At 36.0% G+C, this 13,823-nt stretch overlaps 2 protein-coding genes across 4 annotated transcripts; one reads left to right on the top strand and one right to left on the bottom strand.

Moving 5' to 3' along the window:
* The first annotated feature begins 3,001 nt into the window (after positions 1–3,001).
* On the top strand, positions 3,002–10,313 carry LOC119998796 (65-kDa microtubule-associated protein 6-like). 3 transcript variants are annotated; one of them, XM_038846230.1, is made up of 12 exons: positions 3,002–3,087; positions 4,888–5,091; positions 6,398–6,664; positions 7,248–7,463; positions 7,889–8,044; positions 8,117–8,276; positions 8,365–8,516; positions 8,674–8,761; positions 8,848–8,921; positions 9,016–9,090; positions 9,308–9,659; positions 9,884–10,313. In XM_038846230.1, exons 2-11 carry the CDS (start codon positions 4,933–4,935, stop codon positions 9,638–9,640), a joined length of 1,680 nt encoding a protein of 559 aa, XP_038702158.1. In that variant the 5' UTR covers positions 3,002–3,087; positions 4,888–4,932; the 3' UTR covers positions 9,641–9,659; positions 9,884–10,313. The 3 variants fall into 3 exon arrangements, with proteins under 3 accessions (XP_038702158.1, XP_038702157.1, XP_038702159.1); XM_038846229.1 differs by lacking the exon at positions 3,002–3,087 and adding an exon at positions 3,094–3,726; XM_038846231.1 differs by lacking the exon at positions 3,002–3,087 and adding an exon at positions 3,819–4,275.
* A 1,535-nt stretch (positions 10,314–11,848) lies between these two features.
* LOC119998563 lies at positions 11,849–12,875 on the bottom strand. The gene is made up of 3 exons (XM_038845910.1): positions 12,628–12,875; positions 11,992–12,488; positions 11,849–11,895 (listed from the first exon to the last, which is right to left on the bottom strand). Exons 1-3 carry the CDS (start codon positions 12,873–12,875, stop codon positions 11,849–11,851), a joined length of 792 nt encoding a protein of 263 aa, XP_038701838.1.
* Positions 12,876–13,823: the final 948 nt, after the last annotated feature.

Raw genomic sequence — 13,823 nt, forward strand, 5'->3', positions numbered from 1 at the left:
TCCCTGCTACCTCGGCTCCATTTGGCATAGTAGAAAATTGATTTTCAATGCTAGCGAAAATGCTGTGAAAAATATGTTGAGCTTAAAGCTGTGAAATATGCTGTGAGGTGTTTGGTGAACTAAAAACTGACGCTATCTCCGAGGAAGCTGAAGAGGCTTTGGAAGTTGGATTTTTGTCGATTATCTTTCGATTCTTGCAAAAATGAGAGAGGAAGAGATGGAGTTGCAGGTTTGCCCAGAAATTCAAACCGGACAAGAGCAGGATCCCGCCTAATGTGTTCCCATTGATGCTCTATTTTTGTTTTTGTTTTTATTTTTGTTTTTGTTTTGTACATGGGGTACAGGTGGCAAAATTAAAAAAAAAAAGAAAAAAATGGGATGAACTCATAATTGTTTTAATTTTAATTGTGGTTTATTTAGATTGAGGTGTAGTCAACAAAAAATGGGGTGTAACGAAGGTTTATCTTTTCTTTGGCTCATTAGTTGGTAGGGAAAAAGATTAATCTATTGCATTAGACAACAATTAGTAGGGTTTGGGGACCATGTAGGAATTTCCCATAGTGATAAGAACTACCACATGAATATATATATATATATGCTTATGTATATATATGTGTGTGTGTGTGTGTTTGATGACTGATAATGAATAGAGTGGGGGGTCCATCAAAGCCTACAGTTTCCATGGCCAGCTATCGTTGCTTTGTCTTTCTTGTACCCTCTCTTTATATTTATCTCTTAATTATGTCATCCATGAATTATTAGTGCAATTCTCTACTTTATACTATTATTTTGATTATCCCAATTAAAAATAACACAGTGCCTAACCCACCAAACGATTTAACATATATACATATACTGGCCAAATATTTATATATGCTAGCAGATATGCTAGACAATAATTGTAACATATATGTTGTCTGAATGGCTAGTATTGATTAATATTCTGTGACAAATTACGTATATGAGTATTATGCATTTTAATTATAACATATGCATATAAATGACAAAATAAATAATAATTAATTTATAAAACAATTTCAATTTGATCATAATATGATATCAAAACAGTCTCAAAATTGGATTCAAGAAATGGCTGTTTGACTTTGATTTGCACCAACAATATATGCCATAATAAATGGATCATGTTGATACTCGGTAGATGTCTATCAAATTTAATTAGAAAGCAGGTGTGATTCAAGAAATGGCTGTTTCAACTCAATTAGTGGTTCATTGTTTGCACAGAGTGACCATCTCGAATTTAAAACCGTCCCAGAATTTACAGAGTGGTTGTTGGGCTGGGACCTTCCAGGTAAAAGAAAAAAAATAAAAGTGAAAATGTCTCCAAGATGCAATTTGTGGGAACCGCCACTAATTCATCCCGGTCAGACAAACAAAACGGAACGGAAGGAGAGTGAATAGATGGCCGGAGTCGGATGAAATGTCGCAATCCTGTAACAAAGTGACTGACAACCCCCCCTTCCCATTCTATGTGGACCCCCACAGGCCTACCGGCTTCACTCACTCTTAATTTGTTTCCATCCGGCCATCCAAACTTCGTTTTTTACTTGTATTTTAGCCTTCAATACCAGCAAAACAATAATACTTAAATGTACTTGTTTGGCATTACTATAAGGACTAAATGGAAGGGCCTAGCTTGTGTACTTTTATACTTGAAAGAAAATTCATTCTCGTGGTGGGTAGCTCTATTAGGAAAATTTTACTCTAATCCACAACCTCAAATGTTTGGTGCGTATATAACTAGAAAATAACTTTTTGTGTGGGCAATGCCTCATGTTGTGGTTTGCTGTAAAAGTTTCTAATTCATGTACTGTCTTGTTTGAGTCATCTCTTGAGAGCTTTTGCGTATGATAATTAGATGTGTCACTCCATGTATTCAAAAAATAGTTTGGTAAAGCCCGGATGAATCATTGTTGTTGGATTGCTTCACACTCCTTGCGTATTTAACGAGTCATAGAGTATTAAAATTGGGGGCAATTAATAATAAGGACAAAATCAACAAAACTTGTTTCAATAAGAACAATGAGAAAAAAAAAATTCAAGATGGATAGAGATGGTAGAGTTACGTGTAGTGGTAAAACAATGGTTTGAGAGTACTTTGTTCAATGAAAAACTATTTTAAATAATTTATCTTTAATGAAATAAATCTTATTACCGTATGGATTGAAAAAAAAATATTAGAGTCGACCCACTGAAATAAAATTTTGATATGAGAGTCGTATTGCTAATTAACCTTTACATTCAACTCAGGGAATTGAGTAAGATAACCTACCAGCCTGACTATCTCTAAATCTCAATTTGGAGAATTGAACCCAAGTATTCCAATTAGAATTATTCATCTTTAGACAAATTTGGTCACCCTAAACCCTTGATTGAATGAATGAAAAAAAAAGGGTAAAAATATACATTTGGTATCTCAACTATACCCTTGATTTCATTTTTGTCTTTACACTTTTTTTGTTCTTAAAATTGCCCCTCAACTATTTAAAAGTATCATGTTCATCCCTCAAATGATTTCGATATCAGAAAAATCATATATGACATCCTGATTGACGTAAATGTTACATATATCATCTCACTTGGCTTAAATTTTATACCCGTAATCTCACAAAATCTTCAAAATACCTAACTTTTTAAAATTCTGAAATTATTTTGTTTTATAATTTAAACACTAAAAGTGATAGACATTAATAGTTTAGAAATAATATCGTTCCCCTTTGTCAATTAAGATTACTTGGATATATCAAATAGATACCACATTGGAATTTTTTTGACTACTTTCTCACTGAATGAAGAAATAGATTCATTTCAATTGTCGTAGTACGAAATTAAGAGCAAAAAAGTTTAAATAACAAAGCGAACCTAAAGGTATAATTGAGGATTCAAATATTATATTTTGTCGAAAAGAAAGGGGTACGTCAAATGATTAAAATTATAATAAATAAAACGAATAAGAAGAGCGTGTAGTGCCATTATTACCGTTTTCAACAAGGAAGAAGAAACACAAAAAACATTTGCTAAAGTGCGCAGATATTTGTTTCTTCTCTCTCTCAAAGCCAAAAACTCCAGGTGAATTGAGTCCACTCCTCACCTACTCTGTTCTTTCAAAGTGTTTTCTACCAGCTATAATCGGCGCATTTTAGCCCAACCTCCAAACCCCAGTTATAAGAATTCACCTTTCTTTCTCTATATTCTCTTGTGCTTTTTTAAGCTTCTTTTTTGGTAATGATTGTCTTTTTCTTGAGTTAACTTTTAATCTTCTCTCTTTCTCTCTGTAACAGATCCTTTTCTTCTGCTTCACCCTCTCTTTTTTTTTTTAATTTTTAATTTTTTTTGAATGAATTGAACAGAGTTTGAGGGGTTATTTGAGGTTCAGATCTGAGGAAGTTAAGGTTGTTTCATGCAATGTCCTCTTAGTTTCTTGGCTTCTTCTTGAATTTTCCAAAAAAAGCCCACTTCCTTCTCTCTTTTTGCTCCTCTTGGGTGTCGGCTGTTGACCATTTTCTCTTGTTCTTTGTTGGGTCTTTTAGTGTCTGGATTGATGTGCAGAGGGTTCTTCCTGGGTGTTGCTTTACAGTTTTTACTTTCTTGAACTTGAGAGAGGAAGTGTGTACTGGGGGTTGACTGTTGAAAATGCTGGCGTTTGGGAGTCCTACGTTCAGTGTCCGTACGAGCACTAGTTGCAATGCTTTTCTCAGAGAGCTTAAGGTCCTTCCCCTTTCCTCTCTCCTTCTCTTTATAAAGTTTCTGTCCTGCTATTGTTAATGGCTTGCAGTAAAGCTAGAGTTTGAGGTGTTTCTTCTTCGTTTTTCAAGTTCACTTTCTTCTTCCAATGATGAGTTTTCTTTTGACAAAGTTCAACACTGTTTGTATGTCAAAAATGAACCATAGACCAAGCCTTTGATTATGGGTCTATAGAAGCTATGAATTGGTCTCCTTTGTGTTTGTGTGAACTTTTTTTTCCCCCTTTCTTTATAAGCATAGACCCTGAGAAGCTGTTTGTTTACCAGTCTCTGTAAACACATTTTCTTATTTTTAAATTCAAATAGAATGGTTTAACAATCATTTGAGGGCTACTGGTTTATCAATTAAAAAGGTGCCGTAGATTTGCATACTGATACTGGTCATTTGTTGAATACTTGACGATTCGGTTGTACTGTCTCTTTTCTTATGTTTTTGGCTTCTCCTTGTTGGGGAGTTGTTTCTGCTTACTATGGAATTGCAAGAGCTTAGTACCCTGTGGCATTTTCGATTTTGGTGGGTCTGAGTAAAAGCGCTGATTTTTTGCTTAGATGATTTTTAGTTGCTTATTTAATGATATTATGATATTATTTTCCCTCCAGTAAATTTTTTATTCTCCTCGATATTTAGTACAAAATTGAATGTTTCTGGTCTTTTGTTGGTTTCCAATAGGCCTTTTTTATTTTATTGGTTGGGTAGCAAATATGCATTCTCGTTGATGATGGGGTGGTATCCAGGATTAGTGTTCTTCCCCATCTTTATCTTCTCCTGATTATTAATGTGGAAAAGTTATTTCCAGTATTAGAGATGAGGTTTTGAATTTTATTTCACTAGGTATTGAAGTATGCCTGAGTTTATTGTACCTTGCTGTTTTTCTAATCGTGATTGAGGTAATTGTGTTTGTAAGGTTGAATGAAGAATAATGGTTTGTGGAAAGAAATACCAATTTAGATTTTAGTTGAATTTGATTGGATTCTCTTGATTAATTTCTTCAGGAAGTAGTATGTTCGGCATTTCATTGCTAAGCTTCTAAGTTTTGCTCATTGTCAAAAATGGAAAAATGAAAAGAAACTCTTTCCTTTTTTATTTCAACATTCTTAATAAGCTGGGTTGTTGTTACGAGATCAGCAAATATGGACTGAAATTGGTGAGACTGAGGCAGACAAAGATCGCATGCTGTTGGAGTTGGAGAGGGAATGCTTAGAAATCTATCGCAGAAAGGTCGATGAAGCTGCCAATGCTAAGGCACGCCTTCATCAGACTATTGCAGCAAAGGAAGCTGAACTTGCAACCCTGATGGCTGCCCTTGGGGAACTTAATATTTACTCTCCGGTAAGATAATTTCTCTGGTAAAAAAATCATGCAGTTACCTTTTTTCTTTTACTATCATCACTTGCTATACGTAATGAATTTGGTCAAATCATTTTAGTGGGAATTCTATCTGTTTTTGCTTCTGATATTCTTTTAGGTAATCTAAGAATTCATTTTTATTGTGACTAAAATTGTGAAGTACGTTATCTTGGAGAAAAAACCTTTACATTTTATTTTGTTCTTCTTGCTCGCTGATCATTAACTTTTGTGTTTGTTTTACTATGATTTTGGGATTTCTGTTGGAGAAGAGCTGCATTTTCCCTGTAGCTCTAGTGATCTTGTTCATAAAAATTATTTGATGCATGAATTACTATATAAGAATGTTGATGCATATATATGTCTTCCTATTGTCATGTGTTTTAAAACTATGTACTTCATTAACATCTATTTCCTCAATGCATTAGTCCAAAAAGCAGAAATATAATACCAAATTGAAATACCAGTGCTATGTTTATGGAGTATTTGTAACTTGATACGTTAGAAGTGGTGGTTGTAGATAAATGTGACTTGTGGTTTGAAGGTTGAGATGGCTTGCAACACTTTATGTTAACGCATTTATTTCTAATTTGTTTCAGCATACATCATACAAGAAAATGGAATTGTCTATATGCATCAGGAAGTTTGGAATGCTATTGACTTTAATAATGTGACAATATGTGTACTTGGGACACTATTTCTTTAACAAAAATAAATAGCATTTATCCGAGTCGAATAGCATACTGCTTTCCAAGCATAGTTACCGATATAGATAATATCTGGTGAGCTTCTCCTTACATTTTTTTTTATATGAGACATTGGTTGAAAAGGGGCAGACTGGTATTTTTTCACCTTCTATTATATTTTTAATTTCTAATTAGGGAACTCTATCGTTGGATACATGGAAAAATGATATTGCATGTTGTGGATATTATCTTAAAATTTAGTTTGTCTAAAGCTTTATATATATATTTTTTATTTTCTAATCTTTACTATGCATCACTCATTATTGTGCTGCTGATACAGATTCTATAATTTGAAACCTACACTGTATGCTTATGTGTCCTATCTTGTCATTTTAGTCTAAATTTGTTTCCCCTATTATTCACTGCGTGTGCGTTTTTGTGATGTTTCATCTGCATTTCTTCAAAGCTTTTGCCTTTTATTTTTATTCAAAACCTGGAATTGATCTATTTGGATAAGTTTATCACAAGTTATAGCTTAGTCCTTTTTTTATTTTTTTTTTCCATGTTAATGCTTGCATACCTGAATCTTATTTCTAAATTTGCAGATTCAGACAGAGAAGCGATTAACTACTTTGAAACAAAAATTTGCATCTGTAGCCCCATTGGTGGAAGATCTGAGGATAAAGAAAGAGGAACGAATGAAACAATTTTCAGACATCAAGGCACAAATTGAAAAGATTGGTGAGGAGATCACTGGATACAGCAAGCTCAGCAATGGTGTGTTCTGCTCGTTAACTCTGGATGAAGACGACTTGTCACTAAGAAAGCTTACTGAATATCAATCACATCTCCGCTCTCTTCAGAAGGAAAAGGTTTGCATATTATATCACGGAGTTGGCATGATTTGCTGGTGGACAACTTCATTTTGATATTGAGGAATTGTTAATTGATGTTTCTAGTTCTTGTATAATTGAACTTCATCTAACACAATGTCGGAAAGTTCTAATAAGTACAGCAGCGATAAGGTGTAAACTGGAATTATGAGGATAATACACAATTATCATTGATATTTTTCCAATCTGCAATTATGAACAGTTTTCCTCTGAGAGTTGACTTGTTGCTAGTGTCTAAATAATATCTGCGACCTAACATTGTCTAAATAATATATATATTTTTTTGTCATTTGGACGCTTTTACCTTTTATATGACATACATCTTAAAGATATGGGTTGATTCTTGTATTTGAACTAATTATAATATGTAAAAAGAGAGTTCTCATAAACTTCAGTGGAAGAGAGATTGCAGGGCAAACTTTTCCTTGAAAAACAATTCCTGCATTATGCCATTGTGGTTTGGCCATATTTGAATTCATTCTCATATTCCATTTCAGTTTATCATTTAAAAAATATCATTGTACCTTGTGATGAGAGTTTTTTTTCCTTCTTTTTTTTGCAGTCTGATCGCATGCATAAGGTATTGGAGTATCTGAACGAGGTGCATTCTCTTTGTGGTGTCCTTGGGTTGGATTTTGGTCAGACTGTGAGTAATGTGCATCCAAGCTTAGATGGAGCAGACCAAGAGCAATCCAAAAATATCAGTGACAGAACGTTGGCCTGTCTGGAACAAACCATTCTCAAGCTAAAAGCAGAAAAAAAGGCTAGAATAGATAAGGTAATTGTTAGAATATGTATAAATGGTGTGAAACGCCTCAACCCAACAAGTTTACTTATTGGGTTGAATGGCAAAGTAACTAATCTTAACATGGTATCGGAGCAAGAGGTTTTGGTTTCAAACCTTAGCCTTCGTAATTTAAACCCCCCATTTGTTGTTGTCCCAAGTGTGGGCCTTTGTGTGCAAGTAGCCCAGTGTTGGGCCTTGTTTTGTTGTGCACATGTTGGGCCTTCGGAGTTGCCCAATCCACACGTGAGGGGGAGTGTTAGAACATATATAAATAGTGTGAATGCTCAACCCAATAAGTTATTGGGTTGAATGGCAAAGTAATTAATCTTAACAGTAATGCTAATACCTTTATGGGTTTTTTTACTTGTCCATTGAATTAATGTTCTATTCACGTAAAACGTTATCCCAAAATGCAGCTGAAAGATATTGTGGCATCACTTCTTGAACTTTGGACCCTGATGGACTTTCCAAAAGATGAGAGGAGTGATTTCTCCAAAATTATTTCCACCCTTGGATCATCAGAACCAGAGATTGCAGAACTGGGTGTTCTTTCGACTGACATGATCAATCAGGTTTGAGTGCATTTCTTGTTTTTATGTCAGATTTAGACATCAAATCTTAACATTTATTTTCCTTTCTAACAGGCAACAGCTGAAGTGGAGAGACTTACAAAACTGAAAGCAAGCAGAATGAAAGAGCTTGTTCTGAAAAAGAGATCGGAATTCGAGGATATATGCAGAATTACTCACATTGAACCTGATACAAGTACTTCTGTGGAGAAATCCAATGCATTGATGGATTCTGGTGCAGATAGACCTATCTGACAATTTTATTTTCTTATAAATCTCTACTCGAAGAACAATGCACTGATAACCGCGCTTGTTTTGCTCAGGTCTTGTTGATCCATGTGAACTGCTAGCAAACATTGAAGCGCAGATAGTCAATGTGAAGGAGGAATCTATGAGTCGAAAAGACATAATGGAAAGGATAGATAGATGGCTTGTTGTGTGTGAGGAGGAAAATTGGCTTGAAGAATATAATCGAGTGAGCTGAGCTGGAAGTGTTATTTTTGTTACTCTTATTTCTGCCTCAAATTATTATGCTGCGTACTGACATATTATATTGGAAGTTACAATAAGTACGTTCAATCACTGATTACTCTTACTAAGTAGTTTGTGTTATTGATATTTGTTACTTCCAGGATGAGAACCGCTACAGTGCTGGCAGAGGTGCGCATATTAATCTTAAACGTGCAGAGAAAGCTCGAGTGACTGCTAACAAGATTCCAGGTACTGCTTCTGTCACTGTGCCATTAATCTTATGAATTTGTTCTACGTCTTCTACCTTTTGGAGCTAACAAAAGTACTTCTTCCAGCAATTGTTGACAATTTGATAAACAAAGCCGTTGCCTGGGAGGATGAGAAAAGAAAACTATTCCTTTATGATGGGGTGGGTTGTTATTTTGCTGCAAGACTCTTCTATTTGCATTCCTTTCTAGTGGCTTTGTTTTCCCCCCCATCTTACTATGCCTTATGATTTGCAGGTACGGTTGGTGTCAATACTAGAGGATTACAAATTAGCACGTCTACGGAGAGAGGAGCAGAAAAGGAGATCTAGGGTAATTTGACTCTTGGTGTTGCAAGCGTAGATATTCTATTTTCTTTCCATTTTGAAAAGAAAGTTGGTTTTGTGAATAATGAACATGGTGATTGGTATTTTCATAGTTCTGTCTCATTCCCTACTAATATGAAGAGCGGAAATTATTTAGACTGCTATCATGTAACAGTCATGATTTGAATGCTTCAAATGGTCTGTTCCTGATCTGCATTTTACAGGACCAAAAGAAGCTTCAAGATCTGCTCCTGACAGAGAAGGAATCCATTTATGGTTCTAAACCTAGCCCAAGAAAAACTAACAGCTTTAGGAAGCCACATGGGTATTATGCAAATGGGAATGGTTCCATGACTCCCACACCTCGTAGGAATTCAGTCGGGGGAGCTCCTGACCTCCTCACACCGAGGTCGTACTCAGGGCGTCAAAATGGATATTTCAAGGAAATGAGAAGGTTGTCTACTGCACCACTCAACTTTGTGGCCATACCGAAGGAAGATACAATGTCATATATATCAATTAGTGGTTCTGAGCCAGGTTCTCCATCTCAGGGTTAAATCTAGAAACTGGAAAATGGTAAGAATTGGTTTACCGTTAAATCTACTCTGTTGTTCCTTAAAACATTTTATATTGTTGATTAGAAAAATTAACTAGTTACTGATACCACAAATAAAGAGGTAGAAAACTTGTGAATTCACATGTATGCGCATGCGCTTTTGGATTCATGCACACTTTTTCTGAACCTTAATTTTTTTAACCTTGATCTATTGGATTCTAAATCTTATAACAAAATTTTGCAGGAAAACGTGATATTGAAGTTAAGTGACTGAACGTTTGCTCCGTTAAGAGGTAGAAAACTTGTGAATAGGAAAGGGATACAGACTAGTAAGCCATTGTGATATGTAGGAGTTATTGGGCAACTGGCAACTAACATTTGAGGGCATGCCATTTGGTTTACTTGAAGGTTGGCCAACACTGGTAAAGGATAATAGGTTGGACTAACCTCGAAAGGTGACGTTCATATGAATAGGATATACAGATGTGGAAGTGCCATTGTGCTGCCCATGTATCTTGTAGATTTGGCTTGTTTTTCATGCTTGTATATATATATGTGTATTCCAGTGTGTAGACTGTCTTTTCTTATGGTAACTTCGTTCTCTCTGGAAATGCATATTCAGTTTTTCTGGAATAAATTGTAATAAAAGGGTGATCCTGTATGGAGTTTATTCAGTTTTTCTAGATGCAAATTGCTTATACTGCATATTTTCATTTTTCAATTCATCCTGCATCAATATCTTGTAGTTTGAGGTGAGGCTGTTGATTTCCTAGAGCAATGTGAAGGGTCGAATGCACCCTAGTGTTAAAAACAATATTATTATAAAAGATGTTGGAAGTACAAGAGATGAAAATTGTCAGAACATTTCATACTAATAATAATAAGGATTAAAATAATTTTGACAGATATATATATTATTGCCAAGTAATAAGGGAGCCAAATGCTAAATACTAAATTTTATATTGAGACAATAGACAAAAACTCGATTTTGTAATGTTCAAAAATTGGCTTAGTTGACAATCAATTGGCTTATTGTATCACAAATGATAATAAAAAAGAGTTCAAATATCCCTAAATTAAAATTAAGGTTAAGCGTTATAAAAATAAACAAAAAATTTACAATTAACATCATTAATTAACATTTCATGTAACGACCCTTTCAAGAGGGGGTTTGTGAAATTACGAAACTAACATCGGCTATCTCAAAACATGCAAAACCCTTCAAAATCATTTATCTCAATCCCAAAACTACATCAAATTTAACTAGTAATAAATAAGTAAAAACCTAAATGTGTCTCTACAACAAATGTTACTTGGAAACAACAAATCTTTCAAAGGTGTCAGGAATGACTCGATAAGGATCAAGACGCATGATGGGGTTTAGAGAATTTTGTCGGAAGTTAGACTTGTGCCCGAACTAAAGACAAACCTAGTTTCACTTAGGATGCTTGATCAACATAACTTTTGTTTCAATGGTAAGAAAAGGACTTTGAAGGTTGTGAAGGGGTCATTGGTTGTGATGAAGGGACTGCGAGACAAGGGTCTTTATATTCTTCAGAGAAGTACTATGACAGGTGTTACAGCAACAATGACTAAATTAGATTGTTCCTTGGTGAACCCATGGTACAAAAGGCTTGGTCATGTGAGTGAAAGAGGGATACAAGAGTTGCAAAAATAAAAGTTGCTCAATGGAGTAAAACTAGGAAGCTTAGAATTTTCTGAGAATTGTGTAATGGGAAAGGCTACATAGGTGAAGTGTAGCACGTCGTCAAATGTCACTAAGAAGACATTGAGCTACATTCACTCAAATATATGGGGGTCGACACAACACGAGACTCTGGTGGTGGAAGGTATCTTATTTCATTTATTGATGTTGTTCTAGGAAGGGTTGGGTCTACATCTTGAAAAAAATAGCGATGCTTTTGGGAAGTTTAAAGATTGAAAGAAGATGATAGAGATTCAAACTGGGAAGAAAGTTAAGAAGTTGAGGATCGATAATGGGTTGGAGTTTCTTAGTGAAGAGTTCAATCAATTTTGCAGAAATGAAGGAGTTGTCAAACATAGGACTATTCCACACACTCCACAAAAGAATGACAGAGCTCTTGGAGTGGGTAAGATGTATGTTGCTAAGTGAGAATGTCCCCAATAAGTTTTGGGGAGATGGATGGCCTTTGTAACATCCTCCACCACAACGTGCCAAAATTTTTTTTCAAAGAAAACACGAGGAGAACCCATCAGGACCAGGGGCCTTGTCATCTGGAATCGAGAACAAAGAGTCATGGATCTCTTATAAGGTAACTTGTCAAATCATATTTTGAGCTTGAGCTTCTAGGATTTTGTTTGGACATAAACTTGAGAGATCAAGTATTACAATAGAGGGGGTGGTAGTAAACATGTCTTGGAAATAAGAGACTGTCATGAGTGCAATCTTTGATTGCCCATAAGTGAGGGAATCATCTTCCCAGGCTAGAGAAGAAATCTTGTTACGTGATTGCCTATGCACAATAGAGCGATGAAAAAATATGATGTTGTTGTCTCCCAAGGTGAGCCAGTAAATACGAGACTTCTTCCGATAAAAGGATTCTTCCATCTGACAAAGGGAGAAATAATTGCGAGCAAGAATTCTTTCCTCGCTTTGATAGGCAAGGTTAGTTAGGTCATCATCCAGCATGACTCGAACAGATTCCCAAGCACACCTAGCTTTGAGGATCCTATATGAAATGTGTCCTATTTCATGTCTATTAAGCTGCTTTAGACTCCCTTTCAGACGACATAGCTTGGAGAAAAGATAGCACATAAGGGAGCAACTTAAATGACGAGCCCAAGAGCAAAAAACAACAGCAGGGAAGCTGGGTGATCAACCCAAGAATTAAAGAATTTGAAGGAAGTTCTTAGGCAAGCTGTCTGAATAGGATTAACAATAATGGAGTTGTGTCCAATATCAAATGAAAGGGGGGGTGAGTTTCAGTTCCAGAGAAAGAATCAAACCAGTTGTTATTGCCAAAGGCCCAGTTAAGTTTCCTAAGTATGGAGTTGTCACCAAGCTGTCCATTACTCCAGGTGTAATGAAGGCCTTTATAAGGAAGCATATTGAGTTCAGCCGAAGCCATGCAATCACTAAAATCATCCATATAAGTTGGCCAAGAGGATTGACCACCAACACAGTCTAGAGGCCTCAAAATGGCATTGAAATCCCCCAACAAAAGCCAAGGAGAAGAAGCAAAGTGATTAGCCATAGACAAAATATAGTTCCATAAGTCATTTCTGAGAGAAGGTTCATTAAACCCATAAATAAAGGAGATACTATCGCTCCAAGTTCTATCCAAAGAGGAAACACTACAAGTCTAAATCTGAGGGAGATTATGAATGCAATTGGCATGAACTATAACAGGGTTCTAGAGAACCATCAACCTGCACCAAGGTCCACGGTGGGTACCAACAAAGAAGACCATCCAGGAGCAAATTTATTGACCAAGCCAGTAAGATCATCATAAAATTGTTAACAATCCATTTCTTGAGAGCACTCAGGGTCCTAGGGTTTTTAAAACCCCTAATGTTCCAGCTTCCAATCATTGGGAGCTGAATTTTGATTTAGCAGCCTTGGCCCTTTGGCTTTAGAAACCATACATTGACTCTAGCTCACTTTGGATTGACTATTGTTCTTCTTTCGGTTGGAGACAACTATGAATCCTGAATTATCTAAGTTCACCTCTTGATCTGTGTGGGCTAGGAGCTGAAAAGAGTTTGGAGATGTTATGCTAGCAGAGTCTAAGGTGACCATGGCAGAGGTCAAAATTTGTAGATAGTTGAGGGGAGCAGGATTATCCATAAGGTAGTTTTGGCTAACCTTAACCTCATAAGGTACCATTGTCAAATTTTTCTCTGGGGAGGGAGGATAAGAGATCTTGACCACTGGTTCGAGAGTTTCTTGAGTAGGAGTGGTGGTCGAAACTAAAGCCCCATAAATCGAATCGATCATATTCTGAAGCTCACATTCTTCTGCCCACAACTTGGCTAGGGTGGATGAAAGAGCCAACATATTGGCCCTCTATAGAAGCATTCCCAACAAGTGTTCCCGATGGTTCCCCTTGAATGGGATGCCATTCCTTGCAAGCAGAGGGAGGCTGCTTTGGGTTATCATTGGCTTTAATAGTAGTGGCTTTAGCATCCTGCCATTTGTGATC

The sequence above is a fragment of the Tripterygium wilfordii genome, chromosome 5 (genome assembly GCF_013401445.1).
Source record: "Tripterygium wilfordii isolate XIE 37 chromosome 5, ASM1340144v1, whole genome shotgun sequence".
In the NCBI taxonomy this organism is placed as follows: domain Eukaryota; kingdom Viridiplantae; phylum Streptophyta; class Magnoliopsida; order Celastrales; family Celastraceae; genus Tripterygium; species Tripterygium wilfordii.

Bases quoted from the DNA above. Each gene is read 5' to 3' on its own strand.
- LOC119998796 (XM_038846229.1), top strand. From the start codon at position 3,652: ATGCTGGCGTTTGGGAGTCCTACGTTCAGTGTCCGTACGAGCACTAGT. The intron at 8,517-8,673 runs GTGAGCTGAGCT...TGTTACTTCCAG, and splicing joins GGCTTGAAGAATATAATCGA to GATGAGAACCGCTACAGTGC. The intron at 8,762-8,847 runs GTACTGCTTCTG...TACTTCTTCCAG, and splicing joins GACTGCTAACAAGATTCCAG to CAATTGTTGACAATTTGATA.
- LOC119998563 (XM_038845910.1), bottom strand. From the start codon at position 12,875: ATGGCTAATCACTTTGCTTCTTCTCCTTGGCTTTTGTTGGGGGATTTC. The intron at 12,489-12,627 runs GTTTGATTCTTT...TTGATCACCCAG, and splicing joins GCCTTTGGCAATAACAACTG to CTTCCCTGCTGTTGTTTTTT. The intron at 11,896-11,991 runs GTTTATGTCCAA...TCTCGATTCCAG, and splicing joins TGTAATACTTGATCTCTCAA to ATGACAAGGCCCCTGGTCCT.